Source organism: Populus trichocarpa, chromosome 4 (assembly GCF_000002775.5).
Source record: "Populus trichocarpa isolate Nisqually-1 chromosome 4, P.trichocarpa_v4.1, whole genome shotgun sequence".
Lineage (NCBI taxonomy): Eukaryota > Viridiplantae > Streptophyta > Magnoliopsida > Malpighiales > Salicaceae > Populus > Populus trichocarpa.
The window spans coordinates 20,312,221-20,329,750 of NC_037288.2; the positions used below are offsets into that span (position 1 = coordinate 20,312,221).

The 17,530-nt window shown below is 34.8% G+C and overlaps 5 protein-coding genes across 5 annotated transcripts; 1 reads left to right on the top strand and 4 right to left on the bottom strand.

The window, feature by feature from the left end:
• Positions 1 to 31: 31 nt before the first annotated feature.
• LOC112327353 (uncharacterized) lies at positions 32 to 619 on the bottom strand. Its single transcript, XM_024600148.1, has 2 exons — positions 505 to 619; positions 32 to 309 (listed from the first exon to the last, which is right to left on the bottom strand). Exons 1-2 carry the CDS (start codon positions 617 to 619, stop codon positions 32 to 34), a joined length of 393 nt encoding a protein of 130 aa, XP_024455916.1.
• A 928-nt stretch (positions 620 to 1,547) lies between these two features.
• LOC18098014 (inactive protein RESTRICTED TEV MOVEMENT 2) lies at positions 1,548 to 2,141 on the bottom strand. Its single transcript, XM_006384630.1, has 2 exons — positions 2,027 to 2,141; positions 1,548 to 1,849 (listed from the first exon to the last, which is right to left on the bottom strand). The coding sequence occupies exons 1-2, from the start codon at positions 2,139 to 2,141 to the stop codon at positions 1,548 to 1,550; spliced, it is 417 nt and encodes a 138-aa protein (XP_006384692.1).
• Positions 2,142 to 2,649: 508 nt separating this feature from the next.
• LOC18098017 (uncharacterized) lies at positions 2,650 to 6,246 on the bottom strand. The gene is made up of 2 exons (XM_052452057.1): positions 5,559 to 6,246; positions 2,650 to 2,776 (listed from the first exon to the last, which is right to left on the bottom strand). The coding sequence occupies exons 1-2, from the start codon at positions 6,026 to 6,028 to the stop codon at positions 2,737 to 2,739; spliced, it is 510 nt and encodes a 169-aa protein (XP_052308017.1). The 5' UTR covers positions 6,029 to 6,246; the 3' UTR covers positions 2,650 to 2,736.
• LOC127905190 (inactive protein RESTRICTED TEV MOVEMENT 2-like) lies at positions 3,956 to 5,350 on the bottom strand. The gene is made up of 2 exons (XM_052452056.1): positions 5,138 to 5,350; positions 3,956 to 4,904 (listed from the first exon to the last, which is right to left on the bottom strand). Exons 1-2 carry the CDS (start codon positions 5,250 to 5,252, stop codon positions 4,048 to 4,050), a joined length of 972 nt encoding a protein of 323 aa, XP_052308016.1. The 5' UTR covers positions 5,253 to 5,350; the 3' UTR covers positions 3,956 to 4,047.
• A 7,064-nt stretch (positions 6,247 to 13,310) lies between the features above and the next one.
• Positions 13,311 to 14,711, top strand: LOC18098016 (inactive protein RESTRICTED TEV MOVEMENT 2). The gene is made up of 2 exons (XM_006384632.3): positions 13,311 to 13,529; positions 13,763 to 14,711. The coding sequence occupies exons 1-2, from the start codon at positions 13,415 to 13,417 to the stop codon at positions 14,617 to 14,619; spliced, it is 972 nt and encodes a 323-aa protein (XP_006384694.2). The 5' UTR covers positions 13,311 to 13,414; the 3' UTR covers positions 14,620 to 14,711.
• The last annotated feature ends 2,819 nt before the right edge of the window (positions 14,712 to 17,530 follow it).

Genomic DNA, 17,530 nt, shown 5'->3' on the forward strand with positions numbered 1-17,530 from the left:
ATCCATCAATATTTCCACTTGTTTGTCCTTCCTAGACTTTGGAGGCACGACTTGAGCAGCCGAATCCTGTCCCACTCTTCTGGTCTTGTGGTTTATCATTTGCAGGCCTTTGAGGTCCTGCAGCTGGCTTTGGATTGTTTTCCTTTACCGGTTTGGCTGGACCGATATATAGCATTCCGCCCTCAAAACCTTGGATGGATTTTGTAAAAAGATCAAAATCTGATGGAACAATAACCTCCTTGTTAAAACGGATCCATTCATTGTCACCCCGATCTCGAGTTTCTGACCTGATGCATGAATCCTGACTTGCTGAAACCTATAGAATCAACATAAACATCCAGGTATACGAATTTTCCTCTCTTTTTACTTGTTTTAATTTTTGTGTGGCCATTCTGGACATGCATGAGTGAAGCGAGCTACACGCCCTCTAAAGCAAGCATATGATCATAAACAAGAACAAATGGCCTGAATCCGAAAATAAAGCATGAATTAATGAAATATCACCTGTTAGATGCACAAGTAGGCTACCAAATCCAGCTTCTTTAACCCATTCCATTGTAGAATCAATATCTTCACAAACATGATCACTAACTTTAGCCATTGGCTTAGTACTATCCATCTTAGGGTTTGTATCGATGTGTATGTTTCAAGTGAGAATGAAAGGTCCCGAATTGTGGTGGCCTTATACACACAGGTAAAGAAAGAGTTGCAATGTGAAGGAACTTTCTTTTTTCTACACATTTTCTTTAATTGAAGGAACAAAAGATAAAAATGTAAAATAAATATATATTGAGACTATTTTGGTATGAATTTCTATTTTTTAAAAATAAAAATGCAAGTAGATATATCTTTTCTATTATTATTGTCATCATGTCTGTTTCTTTTATCTCGAAAAAATAACCAACACTAATGAATCATTTTTTCCTAAGTGAAGGCGAGACTTGATTAATTAAAGGCTAATAGCTATTAGAGGCTGTCAGGACTCAAAAATACCAAAAATGGTATCAATATGATTAATCCAAAGCTACACATTGCAAATGAAATAACAGATCGTCCAAAATCTGATAAGCTGGACCAAACTGCAATTTCTGCTTCCTTTCCCTGGAATACAATGGCATAATTCTTCAAATTTTGACCTCTTATTCAACTTGTTTACCTTTCAGACATGTTTTGACGATGTGTAGAATTTATTCCTAAGCACACACTTGAAAAATGAAGACGTAGTGAGTTCTTGGATTCTTAGTTCTCAGATTCTCCATGAGACCTCATAGCTTTTTGTGCATAAAGCCCCGGGACAACAACAAACATACCAGCTGACACAACCAATGTTTTTTATATTCTCAACTTTCTTTTCTTTGCTACCAAGCCACTACTGCCGCGGTTTCATGATTTTCACTTGTTCCTGTGACCTTTCCTGCTTCAGTCAAGCTATGATCACTCTTCGGATCCTTCAAGTTAGCCTAAGTTGAAGTAGCATTTGCTCGTCCATCAATATTTCCACTTGTTTGTCCTTCTGTCTGTGTTTTTGGAGGTACTTCTTGAGTAGCCTAATCTTGTCCACTCGTTCCGTCTTCTGGTTTTTCATTTGCAGGCTTTTGAGGCTCTGCAGTTGAGCTTGCATTATTTTCCTGTACTGGCATGGCTGGACTGATATTCTTCTTGGGGTGTTTGATATAAAGTACTCCACCCTCAAACTTAGCACGGATTTGATCAAGATTATAATCTGATGGAACAGTAAGCTCCTTGTTAAAACGGATCAATTTATTGTTTCTCTGACGGCTCTTTCCTGTGATCTTGAGTTTTCGATCACCTGTTGCTGCTTGGATCCTTAGTTGCTGCTTCGTAAAACCTGTACGATCAATATATACATCCTATTATACATTTTTGTTACTGCTTTCTTTTCTTTATCATAGAAAAAAGAAAGAACTTCTGTGTGGCCTTGCTGGGCACGAACAAAGCAAACAAACGATCATAAACAAGAACAAATGACTAGAATTTCACATCATTTTAAGGAATAAAATGTCACCTGGTAGACGGACAAGTAGGGTGTCGAATCCAGCATCATTCACCCATTCCATTTTAGGATCAATATCTTCATAGACTTGATCATTAACTTTAGCCAATGGCCTAGTGCTATCCATCTTAACCTTTCAAATGCCAAAGAAAGGTCCCAAATTTGTTGGTTTTATATACAATATAAAGAAAGAATTGTAATGTGATAGGAACTTTCTTTTCTTACACATGTTTTCTCTGTATTCAATTCTTCCTTTTTATTATTACATCAATTATTTCTTTTCCTTTTGAAGCTTCTCTGATTTTTCCTCCTCAGCGAGGCAAAACAATTTTCTTTGTAAGCTGCTTCACAGCCTTTTATTCCCTTAAATCTATTTTAAGGAAAGCTTTACAGGCCCTTGAGAAACTCTTTCTTCCTAATGTATAACCTTTTAGTGAGAGCATCCACCTCTGAATTAATTTGGTGGGAACATGATCGATTACATGCATTTCAGCACCCAATCTTACAGGTTGGCCTATTTGAACATAAGCTACTATGTTTCTCTTTTCTTTTCTAGAAGATTTCTTTTTCCTCAAAAAGGTTATCCCTTCTCTTTATTTAATATTATTCTGGACATACTTTCTGAAACTCTTCAAGATTTTGAGCCCTTTATTCATCATTGTACATTTGCAAACATGTTTAGAGTTTATGTACCACTTATTCAAAGGTTTACAGTACAGTTTTTATTCTTGGATCCTCCAGTTCTCAGATTCTCCATTAAACCTGATGGTGTTGTGAACATGCATCCCAAGCACCAGGATTAACAAATCAGCAGCCGTGACCAAGTTTGTTGATTTTCTTGGTTTCTTCATCTCTTCAACCAAACCTCCAAGAACCTGCTTATGATATGCTAGTTTAAATTTATCACTACCACTAACAGCAGCAGTTTCTTCTTCCTGGTGCATCTTGGCAGCATTCTGGACCAAGCGGCCCTCATTTTCACGCTTTTGGTCACTTGTGCTAGTGTTATTTTCTGCTTCAGCCAAGCCACGATCACTCTTCCAATCCTCTGAAGTCTTTGGTGTAACATGAATCTTAGCCTCAGTTGCAGAACCGTTTGCAACCCCATCAATTTTTTTCACTAGTTGGTTCATTGATCTAGTTCTTTGAAGGAACTTCTTGAGCAACCTGATATTGTGGTTTTTTGTTGTTGGGCTTTTGAGGCTCTGCAGTTTATGCGGATGCGTTTGCATAATTTTCCTGCACTGGGTCAGCTGCACTTACAAAATCTTCTTGGGGTGTTTGACTTGAAGTAAGGCCACCCCTAAACTCTGTACTGATTTGACTAGCATCATAATATGATGGAATAGGAAGCTCCTTGTGAAAATGGCTCCATTAATTGTCACCACGAGAGCATTCTCCCATGATCCTGAGTTTTCGAGTTGATGTTACCAGAAACTTTAGTTGCTGTCTCTTAAAACCTGCAGAAACAATATTTAGGATGCTTCCGATTTACCGAACATTTTCATAGTATATGCATACTGGCTTCAAAATTATGTCAGAACAATACTGAAGATGCCCCCGATGGTTGATCCACTTTTATAGTTTTGCAACAGTTTTAAAGCTGTTTTTTTATGGAAAACACTCTGATAAGGTTATTCTAAGGACCTAAACATTCTTAAAACTAATCTAGTTTATGGTTTTGAACAATTTCTGCTTGCTTAATGCTTCCAATTTTCCAAACACCTTGGAGATTACTCCAAACATGCAGAGAATGCCATTCTCTAATTCGTTTTAGTTCATGATTCTGGAAAACTTCTTAGAGTACCTCCTTGTTCCATGTACTGTAACAATTCTTCCAATTCATAAACTTTGTTCATGATTTTGTAACAATCTTAATGGCGTTTCCATTAGCCTAAACATAATCCTGATTGTTTGAAATAACAACGTTCTTCAAATATATGAATCATTAATATTTTTTTCGGGGTGGGATTTTATTATTTGAATGCAGACGTAGTTACAATTTGTATAGATTAATATACAGATGAAAAGACTTAATTATCAGATTTCTTGAGGGATCTGATTGCATTCCTTCCATATATCCCTAGTACCGTAATAAATAAAATAACCAGAACCAGGTTCACCAATGTTCTTGGCTTCTTCATATCCATGACCAAAACACTAAAATCCTTCTTGTAACTTTCCATTCTGAGTTTCTCAGTTCCACTTAGAAGTCCTTTTTCTGCTTTTTCTTTAACCAAGTTTGTAGAATCAAGGCTAGAGTCAACAAGATTTTCAGGTTTAGAACTTTTGCTTGTTGTGGCAATTCCCTTTGCTTCATCTTGCCCATTTTTAGTGCTCTTCTCATTCCATTCATATTTCACTGGATCTTTCTCCTTCCTTGGTGTCCTCGGTGAAAGATTATCATCTTCTGCTCCTTCAATCTTGCCGCCCATTTGTTTCTCCATGCCAACCTTTGCAACAGGATCTTCAGGTTGTTGCTCACTTGCGGGCTTTTCCTGTGGTTGTTTTTTAGGCTTGGTAGCTGATTCTGAGGGTGGCTCCACTTTTCCCTCAACTGATGACGACTTTTGTTCAGGTTTACCTGGGGCTTGTATTGGAGGCGGCTGTGCATTCTCCTGTGCTGGCTTCTGATCATTCTTCGATGCTTCCACAGGCGATCGCGCTTGTTCCTGTGGCTTAGGAGCATCTGGAACAATTATTTTAGGTTGCTTCACATAAAGGATTCCCTTTTCAAACCTTGCAGCGATCTCATTGGTGTCATAATTTGATGAGATAGGAATCTCCTTGCGGAAAGTGCTCCATCTATTCCCACTTAGTTGGCGTTCTCCGCTGACCCTTAGAACACGCGATGAGGTTACTTGAACTTTCAGCTGCTCTTTCTTGAAGCCTGTAGGAAAACCAGAAAGATGACAAGCAGAATGTTAGATTTGATTTTCTATGGAATTTTGTGTTAAGAATTGCATACATAATTAAAGAAAAGAAAAATCCCTCAAGACACCATATTTTACATGGTTCAACTATGTCTACATCCGCTGCACTGCACTGCATTAGAATGGGGAATTATGAAAATAAAAATTAAACTGGAGATAATGAAAAAAAAAGAAGAAAAGAATCAAAGACCTGGTAAATAGATTCGCAGAGTGTCAGCTCCTGTCTCCCGTACCCAGTCTATTGATGGTTCAAACTCTTCATGAACACGTGCAGCAGCTGCGTTACCATTTGGCTTTGACTCCATTCGTTAGCCTTGGTTTGTTTTTGGAATTTGTTCTGATATATGTTGATGAGGGGAGAAGAACTATATAATTCTTTGTTTTTTTATGCATATAAAGGAGAGAATTTATATATAATTAATCTGATGATTAAAAGCCTTGTGTTTTATGTTGATGTTTTGCTTTGGACGATGTTATTCTTTGTGTAGTTGCATGGATTTCTTACCATTTATTCCTTCCAAATTGTTTCCATGGTTTCAAGTATGCTTTATCTGATTACATAGAGTTGGTCGCTTCAAGCATAGGCATAGTTCTCAGATTCTCCATTAAACCTGATGGTGTTGTGAACATGCATCCCAAGCACCAGGATTAACAAACCAGCAGCCGTGACCAAGTTTGTTGTTTTTCTTGGTTTCTTCATCTCTTCAACCAAACCTCCAAGAACCTGCTTATGATATGCTAGTTTAAATTTATCACTACCACTAACAGCAGCAGTTTCTTCTTCCTGGTGCATCTTGGCAGCATTCTGGACCAAGCGGCCCTCATTTTCACGCTTTTGGTCACTTGTGCTAGTGTTATTTTCTGCTTCAGCCAAGCCACGATCACTCTTCCAATCCTCTGAAGTCTTTGGTGTAACATGAATCTTAGCCTCAGTTGCAGAACCGTTTGCAACCCCATCAATTTTTTTCACTAGTTGGTTCATTGATCTAGTTCTTTGAAGGAACTTCTTGAGCAACCTGATATTGTGGTTTTTTGTTGTTGGGCTTTTGAGGCTCTGCAGTTTATGCGGATGCGTTTGCATAATTTTCCTGCACTGGGTCAGCTGCACTTACAATCTTCTTGGGGTGTTTGACTTGAAGTAAGGCCACCCCTAAACTCTACTGATTTGACTAGCTTCATAATATGATGGAATAGGAAGCTCCTTGTGAAAATGGCTCCATTAATTGTCACCACGAGAGCATTCTCCCATGATCCTGAGTTTTCGAGTTGATGTTACCAGAAACTTTAATTGCTGTCTCTTAAAACCTGCAGAAACAATATTTAGGATGCTTCCGATTTACCGAACACTTTTCATAGTATATGAATACTGGCTTCAAAATTATGTCAGAACAATATTGAAGATGCCCCCGATGGTTGATCCAATTTTATAGTTTTGCAACAGTTTTAAAGCTGTGTTTTTATGGAAAACACTCTGATAAGGTTATTCTAAGGACCTAAACATTCTTAAAACTAATCTAGTTTATGGTTTTGAACAATTTCTGCTTGCTTAATAATACGGGACAATAAATAATAAGAATTAAAGCAAGTAAAGAAGGAAGCTTTAGAGAAAGAAAAAAGCTAAAGAAGAGAAGAAAAGGGATTGGAGATATGCAAAGTTTGCAATATTTTCATTAATAATCAAAACTCCTTAACATTTAGAAAAGTAGGGTATAAATACTAAAACCCTAACTAGATCAAGCAATTTGGGCTTATGACCTACTAAATAAAATACCCAACAATAATTAAATCAAACCCAACAAATAAAGCCAAATTAATAAACTTCAACTAAAAGTTCATATAAATTAAACCCAAAAACATAAGTTAAAGCTCAGTCTCTCAATTATTTGGGCTATCCTCCATCGTCTATGATCATACGCATGCATGAATAATATTTCAGGTTCGGTGTCCCCACTAATTCTCCCGGGGTTGGAAGAACTCGACCTCATCGAGTATAGGTCAAGGCGACTCCGATAGCGCTCTCAAAGATAAGGATCAAGCTGTTGTGATGTCTCTCTGATAATCCAAGTATAGTCTAAATCTGGTTGTTGAAGCCCATATACTGGGATTTGCTGAAGTTCACCATCCCTGGTAAAAACAACTTGTGCATTTAAAGTAGCATTAATATGTTCCTTTTGTGCCAAAGATATGGATAATGAGGTAGGGGTATCAAAAGAAGTATTAGGGATAGGTTGTATTTTATAAATACTAAGGTCTTTCATGTTAAAAGTAGAGCTAATATCAAAGTTTAATAGCAATTTAATGACATAATTATTTGATTCAATCATTTGCAACATTTTGAATGGTCTAGCAGTACTTACTTGCAATTTATGATCGGTTTCCAAAGGACACCGTTAAGGTCTAATCTGTATCATAAAATAATCTCCAACATGAAGTGTATCATGATACTTAAGTAAATCAACTCAAAATTTGTATTGTTCATTACTTGCTTGAATTTGTTTCATGATCTCAATATGCAAATTATGAACTCTACATGGTAACGACTCAGTTGACTTAGACATCCTATCATGAAGAGATATGGAAAGGTGTTCTATAGGCTTCTCAGGTATGGTATGGACACAACCAAGTAAACTAGGATTATTTTCATCTTCCTCATCACGTGCATGAGGTAAGGGGCCAGGAAGCTCAACATGTTGCGCTAAACCTATGATGTGTTAGACACCAAGCATGTAGGGTGAGGAACCAGATAGTTTAGGAGGACTAATATCATGAGACTCTTCTAAGACCATACTTATCTCTTTAGGCGATTCCACTGAAGAGTTACCTAAAACTTCCTCTGCCATTAAAGCAAACATATCAGACTCTTTCTTAACCTCATTCTCAAGCTCACGTGGATTCATTATGTTAAGTCCCTCTTTTTGCACATCCATGTCATCTAGGTCACTAAAATCCTCAAGATTAGGCTCATACACTTCAACACTACAATCTTCCTCTTTACCTATATCCTTATATATTTTTTATGACTAAGGGTTTAGAGGTGCAATCTAAAGAGATATGATGAAACCCTGACAATTAGTACACTTAACCCTTGAACTCACCTTAGACACTTCATTGACAACTCGTTTGCCCTTATCTTTCTTATAAAGTTGGGCGCTACCAGGATTAAGTCTGTGGGGGTGAAACACCTAACAAAGAATCACTACTTCTGAATTGGGACCTAGTAGGGATACTATAGGAGTCATGATGATTCTTCCACTGATCCTTTGTGACCAACTTATAGTTTTGAACTAAGGTACAAACTTGGTCAAAGGTAGATACACCTTGAAATATAACTTCTCTTCTAAGATTATCATTCAAACCCTTACAAAATCTACGCAAAGTCATGGCTTCATTCTCTCTTATGGCACATCTCATCATGTAATTGTTAAACTGTGTTATATACTCATTGATAGACTTATTCCCTTGTTTTAGATTGTTCCATTGGTTTAAGAGTTTATTCCTATAAGACTGGGTAGGTACTTCTCCTGAAGGTTTTATTTCATTTTGATCCAATCAGTTATAGGAGGTTTACCTCTCATCTCTAAACAATCCTTAACATCTCTCCAATAAGTTTTGGATTTACCAATAAGCATCATCTTAGCAAATCTAACTTTTTTATTATCAGACAAGTTATGCCACTCAAAGAATCGATCCATATCACGAATTCACATATCAAATATCAAAGGGTCATGACGACCGTCAAAAGTGAGGGCTTCTATTTTGTTAGGACTCATGACACAAAAGCATGCAACACTCACTTAGAAATGAAATTGAGATCATAAATGGTTCTTGCAAATAAAGTCACAATACAAAAATAAAGCTAATCTCATTTTTTTTTCTTATATGAAGATTAATCAAGAACATATTATGCTAGGAAAATTATAAGCATGCAATGCTAGACCTTTAAGTGTAAATGATTAATCAAATAATGATCATAACTTTTCAATAGTTTCAGCATGCTCAACAACTAGTTGCTAAATATCAATGAAGAAAAAGGTTGATAAGCAAGAGTTGATAGATAACAATGCAAGGTGGGATATGAGTGTGTGTGTGTGTGTATATATATATATATAATTTTTTTTCTAAGCACAAAAGTAATATTAACGACAACTTTGAATACCAAGTGCAATACCAAAACAGTAAAATCAACAAATCAAAAGGTAGAGCAATTTACCGACCATCATTTAAATTGTCGAATTCGATCGCGGATGGACCTCAGATGACGTGTCAATTGACATGGCAATAGGGGATGATGTGGCGATGCCTGCTTACATGGTGACTGAGTGGCATGATGTGGCTCTGGAGTGATGGCATGACGGCTGACGTGGATCCAGAGAGTTGGCGTGGCAGGGTTAATTAATTTCGCCTCAAATTTCTTCTTCTGTGTTGCAATTATTGAGTTTCCTTTTGTTATTTGCTGGTGGCGAGGTGTGACTGCTGCAGTATCAACTGGTCTGAAGGACCAGTTGTGGTGACTGCGGCTGGTGCTGCTGCTGCTGGAGGGTGCGATTTAGCGGTGGCTGAGGCTGAAGACAAAGATCTACTGTGGAGACAACAACTCAGTGTGGCCTTGTGGGTTTCTTTTGGCATGGAGTGGTGGCTGTGTAACTCCCGGGTAAATTCCTGTATTTTGACTTACAAAAAAAAGAGGGGCAAATATATATATATATATATATATATATATATATATATATATATATATATATATATATATATATATATATATATATGTTAATGGAGTGGAAATTATTATCTAATAATTTGAATGTGGGACAAGGATTAAATTGAATAAGTCAAACTTTTGGGCCAAATGGTTTTAAAACAAAACAAGGAAGGACTTAAATGAAAAGGGGGGGAAAACTTGTAAATATATAAACAAGTGGGGAGTGGAATTTAAGGAGGGTGTGGCCGGCCATGTTAGGGCTTGAGAGGGAAAAGAATTGAGTGAAATTTATCAAATTTCATCCAAAATAAATTCACAAAGATAAAAAAGGAAGGAATATAACTAGTGATTAAAGTTTATTAGGAAGGGTTTGAACAAGAAAATCTCAAAAGGGGAACAAAAGATTTTTTTTATTAAAGAGGGGAGGCATTGAGAGGAAAATAAGAGGGGGGGAGGAAATAAATTTGTGTGGTGATTTCAAGCTTTCCATCTCTTAATTCTTTGAATTAAAAGGTAACAAATCTTTTCCTCTCAATTAAATTGATATATTTAGTATGTTAAGATTTTATTCAATTGTATTAGTGTATAATTATGGTATGAGTTGTGAGGTTGAATGTGTTAATTTATAAAATTATGATGAACTAATGTTTTAATAAATGAAATAATAGTGGGTAATGTTTCAATTTGTCAAATTGAAGAAAAATAATTATAGGTTCTTTGGAGGAGAGGTTTCGGTCCAGAGAAAGAAAATGAATGAAAATGTTGGATCAATAATTAATTGTTAAGTTATGTGATAATATTGATGATGAAGGAGTTATATTAGTGATGAGTTAATATTGTTGAGTAATAATTAAATGAGTTATGTGGTAATATTGATTATGAAGGAATTATTTTAGTGATGAGTTCATATTGTTGTTTGATAGTTAAATGAGTCATATGGTAATATTGATGATGAAGGAATTATATTAGTGATGAGTTGATATTGTTGTTGAAAATTAAATGAATTATGTGGTGATGTGTTGATGAAGTAATTAAATTAACAATGAGTTGTTTTGCTGGTTTGATAAGTAAAGTGGCTTTGTGGTGATGTTGTTGATGAAATAATTAAATTGATGACAAGTTGATTTTGTTGAAATAAAATTTAATTGGTAATGAAATGAACCTGCAGGAGTGGACGAGGCTACAGGAACCACTCAACAGATAGGTTCAGCTAGCAGGACGCAAACACCAGGTAGGTGTTTAATATCTTGAATATTTTTTTCTTTCTCTGAACTTTAGATATTTAAATTTTTCCTCGATCAATGAAATGTTATGTGAAATGCTGGTAGATTTTCCCATGATAATTTATTTTGAAAATGGAAGACTTGTGAGCCAGTTATCTTGGAATGGAATTGGTGCCTTGTGAATGGGCAACTTGTGAACCAGCTATCCTGGTATGGTACTGGTGCCCTGTGAATGGGCAGCTGGTGGACCACTTATCCCGGTATGGAACTGGTGCTGGTATGGAACTAGTGCTGGTATTGCTGTACTGGTTTGGAACTGAAGTTCTATGATGTGGATAGGTTTGAATTTTGGATTATTGATTTGTGAATAGTACTTGAAAGATGATAGTAAATATGAAAATTTTATGAGTAACTAATGTATATATTTATATGTTAATGCAAATATAAATGCTCTAATTGACCATGATTATCTTTTAAATCATTATGCATGTTCATCTCAATACCGCGCCTCCTAGTAGTTTTAGAGTTTACTTCTATTACTAGTAAATCTTTTGGATATGTAAATTGTTGATAATAACATTACTATTTGTATATTTTGAAGATTATAATGTTGTGTATGTATGAATTTAAATGGACTAGCTTATTTAACTTGTACTCTGTTGTGTAAATATTTTCTAATTATAATGGTGATATATATATATATATATATATATATATATATATATATATATATATATATATATATATATATATATAAAAGCATGTAGTTAATAACATTTGTGATAAATAGTACTTAAAAGATTATATATGATTGAAAGAAGTATATTAAGTCTATAATCTATGGTTTGTGTATCATGGTTAAGATAACTCTTTCTTCATTTTAGCAAAATAATTATTCGTTGAGTTGATATGTTAGAGAAAGTGAAATATTGTTGATTAAGATATGTTGGAGTATAATAAGAACATTAAATTGTGGAAATGGTTGATTAGGGACTGATGTTGTTTTGTCGATAACTTGGGATAAACTAAATTAGGGGAAACCCTGCCAAATTTTTTTGGAAAAAATAAAATATATCATGAATTTTCAAAATATATTGCTGGAAAATTTTGGAATTGTTACAGGTTGGATGTCCGATCTGTCGCCGCCGCCGGCGAAGATCTATTGCTGCTGGTGTGGGTGACCTGTTGTGGCTGTGGGTTGTTGTCTTCTATGGGGATCTATCAAGTTAAATAGTAGTAGAAAGCTAGTCGGGGCAGAGGTTGTGGCGTGGCTGGTGTCTGGGTTGGTTGGTTACGGTGGCGTGGGCTAAGATTATTGTAACCCAATGATCTGCTGCTGCTGGTGAGGACTTCCTGTTGTGGAGGCGCTACGGGAGTGTTGGAGGTAGTAAATCGGCGTGGATCTGTGAACTGATGTGCAAGTCTTTTGGGTGGTGGGTCTGCTGCTGTAATTGGCTGAGCCGTCGCTAATGGCAGGGGCGCCGCTGCTGAAAATTTGATTGCTGTCGTTGATGATGAACAATGAACAATGAACAATGATTTTTTTTTTCCTGTAATCAGAACAGTAGGATTTTTTTTAGATCAAACCGGATCTAGGGTTAAGTATAAACATGTGGATCGTTTAATTGTAAGAACAATTAAAACCCTGGCTCTGATACCAAATTTGATGCGGGACAATAAATAATAAGAATTAAAGCAAGAAAAGAAAGAAGCATTAGAGAAAGAAGAAAGCTAAAGAAGAGAAGAAATTAAAAAATTGCTCTTTTTATTTTTTTATGGTTCTGAGCACATTTATTAAATTTATTAGGCTTGATGGGTTGATCTGATTTTAAAAAGAAAATAAAGAAATTAACCTAGTGTAATCTGATTGACCAAGTCAACTTTCGAGTTAACTTTTTAAATTTTTTAAAAATAATATTAATTTAATTAACTCGGGTTAATTTAGGTAACTCATAACCCGAGCTTGGACTGGGTTATTAGCCACACAAAAATTCATTACTATTTGATATCATTTTAATATTTTAAAAATATTATTATTTTAATAATTAACCACCTCATAACCCCAAGTTTGAGCTGGGCCTTGCAAAGTTTCATTAGTATTTGTTTTGAGAGATTGCGTGATTATTCATATATAACCAATGTCTTAAAAATGTATTTTTTTTTTCAATACTCGTTGACTTCTCCTTGCAACTGTATGTCTATGATGTGATTTGGCCTTTGGGCTCTCTCTTTTCTTTTAGCTTAACCCTAAAAGTTTTGCCTTTGCCTATGCCTGAAGCGACCAACTCTATGTAATCAGATAAAGCATACTTGAAACCATGGAAACAATTTGGAAGGAATAAATGGTAAGAAATCCATGCAACTACACAAAGAATAACATCTTCCAAAGCAAAACATAAACATAAAACACAAGGCTTTTAATCATCAGATTAATTATATATAAATTCTCTCCTTTGTATGCATAAAAAAACAAAGAATTATATAGTTCTTCTCCCCTCATCAACATATATCAGAACAAATTCCAAAAACAAACCAAGGCTAACGAATGGAGTCAAAGCCAAATGGTAACGCAGCTGCTGCACGTGTTCATGAAGCGTTTGAACCATCAATAGACTGGGTACGGGAGCCAGGAGCTGACACTCTGCGAATCTATTTACCAGGTCTTTGATTCTTTTCTTCTTCTTTTTTCATTATCTCCAGTTTAATTTTTATTTTCATAATTCCCCATTCTAATGCAGTGCAGTGCAGCGGATGTAGACATAGTTGAACCATGTAAAATATGGTGTCTTGAGGGATTTTTCTTTTCTTTAATTATGTATGCAATTCTTAACACAAAATTCCATAGAAAATCAAATCTAACATTCTGCTTGTCATCTTTCTGGTTTTCCTACAGGCTTCAAGAAAGAGCAGCTGAAAGTTCAAGTAACCTCATCGCGTGTTCTAAGGGTCAGCGGAGAACGCCAACTAAGTGGGAATAGATGGAGCTCTTTCCGCAAGGAGATTCCTATCTCATCAAATTATGACACCAATGAGATCGCTGCAAGGTTTGAAAAGGGAATCCTTTATGTGAAGCAACCTAAAATAATTGTTCCAGATGCTCCTAAGCCACAGGAACAAGCGCGATCGCCTGTGGAAGCATCGAAGAATGATCAGAAGCCAGCACAGGAGAATGCACAGCCGCCTCCAATACAAGCCCCAGGTAAACCTGAACAAAAGTCGTCATCAGTTGAGGGAAAAGTGGAGCCACCCTCAGAATCAGCTACCAAGCCTAAAAAACAACCACAGGAAAAGCCCGCAAGTGAGCAACAACCTGAAGATCCTGTTGCAAAGGTTGGCATGGAGAAACAAAAGGGTGGCGAGATTGAAGGAGCAGAAAATGATAATCTTTCACCGAGGTCACCGAGGAAGGAGAAAGATCCAGTGAAACATGAATGGAATGAGAAGAGCACCAAAAATGGGCAAGCTGAAGAAAAGGGAATTGCCACAACAAGCAAAAGTGCTAAACCTGAAAATCTTGTCGAATCTAGCCTTGATTCTACAAACTTGGTTAAAGATAAAGCAGAAAAAGGACTTCTAAGTGGAACTGAGAAACTCAGAATGGAAAGTTACAAGAAGGATTTTAGTGGTTTGGTCATGGACATGAAGAAGCCAAGAACATTGGTGAACCTGGTTCTGGTTATTTTATTTATTATGGTACTAGGGATGTATGGCAGGAATGCAATCAGATCCCTCAAGAAATCTGATAATTAAGTCTTTTCATCAGTATATTAATCTATACAAATTGTAACTATGTCTGCATTCAAATAATAAAATCCCACGCCGAAAAAAATATTAATGATTCATATATTTGAAGAACGTTGTTATTTCAAACAATCAGGATTATGTTTAGGCTAATGGAAACGCCATTAAGATTGTTACAAAATCATGAACAAAGTTTATGAATTGGAAGAATTGTTACAGTACATGGAACAAGGAGGTACACTAAGAAGTTTTCCAGAATCATGAACTAGTACGAAGTAGAGAATGGCATTCTCTGTCTATTGGGAATATGCTTTGATTTACAAAGTACATTTCATATTCACATAAATTCTATAGGGCATAGTCATTTCATTGTAGCAGTAGACATAAATTATTGAAGATTATTATAGTAAAATTATTTTACCCCTTCATTCACAAAGAAATTAGTCTTGGTTTAGGGTGTAGGATTGTCTTTTCACAGGGATACAATGGTTATTTTTTATTTTTTTAAATAAGTATTTTCAAACAAAAAATTAATAGTGAAAATACTATAATATCCTTTGAAAAAGTCAAAAAATAACTTTTATTGAAGGGTTATTTTGTTATTTTGTTTTTGGTTGCATAATGTAATTACTACCAAACCCTTATAGCCAAAAAAATTTGGACTACCATGGAAGGGTTTTTCTGTAAAATCATTTGTTATATATAGTGTAATTACTTTCGTACCGTTATATACAAAATTTTATAGACTACCATCTAAGGGTTTTTTGGATTTTTTATCCTGGTTTTTACGCTATAAACAATGTGAATGAGGGTTAGTTTGGTCTTTTTAGAGATATAAAATTGATATAAAAAAGTTTCAGATGTCTGAAGAGAATGTGTTTGCGCGTGGGGAAGAGCCACCACATTCAACTCTAGTGGCCAAAAAAGCCTAATCACTATGTCACCAGATTTGACGAGTGGCGGCGCTTCTATTGGGCTGACGCGTGTATCATGGTTCTCAGTGGTTTGGCGGTGCTTGAGTTTTTTATTTCTCCTTCTTTTTCTCTCTCGAGATGCCACTGGCCCAACAAAAAAAAGAAATGAGTCCTCCCATTTTATTTTTAATTCAGTTATAGTCCTTATTTTTTTTATTAATCTTTGATTTTTTTTTAATTTTTCTTTTCAATTTCATCCATTTAAATTAAGTTTATTTGATTTTTATATTAGATTTGACCTTTAATCTTTTAGTTGCTATATTTTTCTTTTCAATTTCAGCCCTTGAAATTTGATTTGGTTTGTTGTTAATATCAGATTTGGTTCTTATTTTTTTAATTACTAATTTTTTTCAATTTTATTTAATTTGATTTTTATCCCAAGGTTAACCCAGGTCAATGGTTAACTCGACTCGTGACCCACACCTGGCCCCTGATCGACTCTGAAGCTGAGTTTTAAAACTATGATAATAATTTTTTTTATCTTTATGTTGACCCGAGTCAATGATTAACGTGACCTGTGATCTAGACTTGGTCTTGGATTAACCCTCAAATCGAGTTTTAAAACTATAATAATAACCACTTTTATTTTTATGTTGACTTAAGACAATGATCAACCCGATCCATAACTCGGGCCTGGTTGACCATGGTTTAGTTTTCTTTTTAGTAAAGCAAGTATGATTTTTCCTTGTTTCTTTGAGAGGGACACAAGGGAAGGAAATCAAATTAATGTTTTTTATTTTTCACAAACATAAATTTGAAGGTGAAATTTAATAGGGAAAGTAGGAGAAAACTGTTGTTACCCTGAGGAGCAAGTACTGAGGTGGATAAATTGTGCAATTTTCAAATATTTATGTTACCATACACTATAAATTTTGATAATGAATAGTATTAATCTTTTTTTTTTTTTGGAGGCAAACGTTTTTGAAGATTACATTAATAATAATTATTCGATCAAAGAGGTAATATGTTAGTGAATTTGTTCTTGTTTAAATCTTAAAAAAACAAATTTCAACCAAATGCATAAGAGAAAAATGACATTAGTATCCAATGATCATTGATAAGCCTCTTGTTTTCTATCGGTATGCCATCGACTCAATTCTTAGAAATTTACTTGGATATGGATTTCCATACAAGCACTATATCTAATGATAGGATCTTATCATCTTTGTTATGATAGTCAAAGACTTACTAAAAAAATAAATTTGATATAAAATCTAACTTAGAGTAAGCTCTAAATCACCGGATTATTCATTGTATTACACCAGGTTTTATAAGGATACTAAGGATGTATTTGAGAGAAGTATCAATCGGAGTTTTTAAAAATTTTAAAAATCTTTTTTTGCTTGAATTTAATTTTTTTTGGTGTTTTTGTATCGTTTTAATGTGTTGATATCAAAAATAAATTGTAAAAAATAAAAAAAAAATATATTATTTTAATGTATTTTCAAGCAAAAAATACTTTAAAAGCAATCATTATCACTGTCTCAAACACCCACTAAGATTAATTATTAGTTCATTGATGTAAACCGGCATGTAAAAAAAAAAAAGCCATCCAATTACCTTAAATCAAGGTTGTCAAAAATAGTTTTTGACACGACATGAAAAATACAATATAAACTTGGATCGTAAAATTATAAATAAAATTTTTTAATTAATTATATATTGACAATTCCAGCCAAGAAATTAAATTACATTAAAATCTAATAAAGAGAGTCATCAATATTATAATTAATGAGTGATCTAAATAAAATGAGAGAGATAAATAATATTAATTAATAAATTAATGATACAGAGAAATAAAATGTCTTAGAACAAAACTTCCTAATACATGAGAGAATCACTGAATAGTATGAAGTACACAAGAACCTGGTAACAACTTGGTTGTTTCCATCACACCAAGTCTTAATGGACTTATTTTAGATTGCAAGCGAATGAGTCTAAACTAG

Bases quoted from the DNA above. Each gene is read 5' to 3' on its own strand.
- LOC18098014 (XM_006384630.1), bottom strand. From the start codon at position 2,141: ATGGATAGCACTAGGCCATTGGCTAAAGTTAATGATCAAGTCTATGAA. The intron at 1,850-2,026 runs GTGACATTTTAT...TTGATCGTACAG, and splicing joins CCTACTTGTCCGTCTACCAG to GTTTTACGAAGCAGCAACTA.
- LOC127905190 (XM_052452056.1), bottom strand. From the start codon at position 5,252: ATGGAGTCAAAGCCAAATGGTAACGCAGCTGCTGCACGTGTTCATGAA. The intron at 4,905-5,137 runs GTCTTTGATTCT...GTTTTCCTACAG, and splicing joins TCTGCGAATCTATTTACCAG to GCTTCAAGAAAGAGCAGCTG.
- LOC112327353 (XM_024600148.1), bottom strand. From the start codon at position 619: ATGGATAGTACTAAGCCAATGGCTAAAGTTAGTGATCATGTTTGTGAA. The intron at 310-504 runs GTGATATTTCAT...TATAGGTTTCAG, and splicing joins CCTACTTGTGCATCTAACAG to CAAGTCAGGATTCATGCATC.
- LOC18098017 (XM_052452057.1), bottom strand. From the start codon at position 6,028: ATGCAAACGCATCCGCATAAACTGCAGAGCCTCAAAAGCCCAACAACA. The intron at 2,777-5,558 runs GTTTAATGGAGA...CAACACCATCAG, and splicing joins CATGTTCACAACACCATCAG to GTTTAATGGAGAATCTGAGA.
- LOC18098016 (XM_006384632.3), top strand. From the start codon at position 13,415: ATGGAGTCAAAGCCAAATGGTAACGCAGCTGCTGCACGTGTTCATGAA. The intron at 13,530-13,762 runs GTCTTTGATTCT...GTTTTCCTACAG, and splicing joins TCTGCGAATCTATTTACCAG to GCTTCAAGAAAGAGCAGCTG.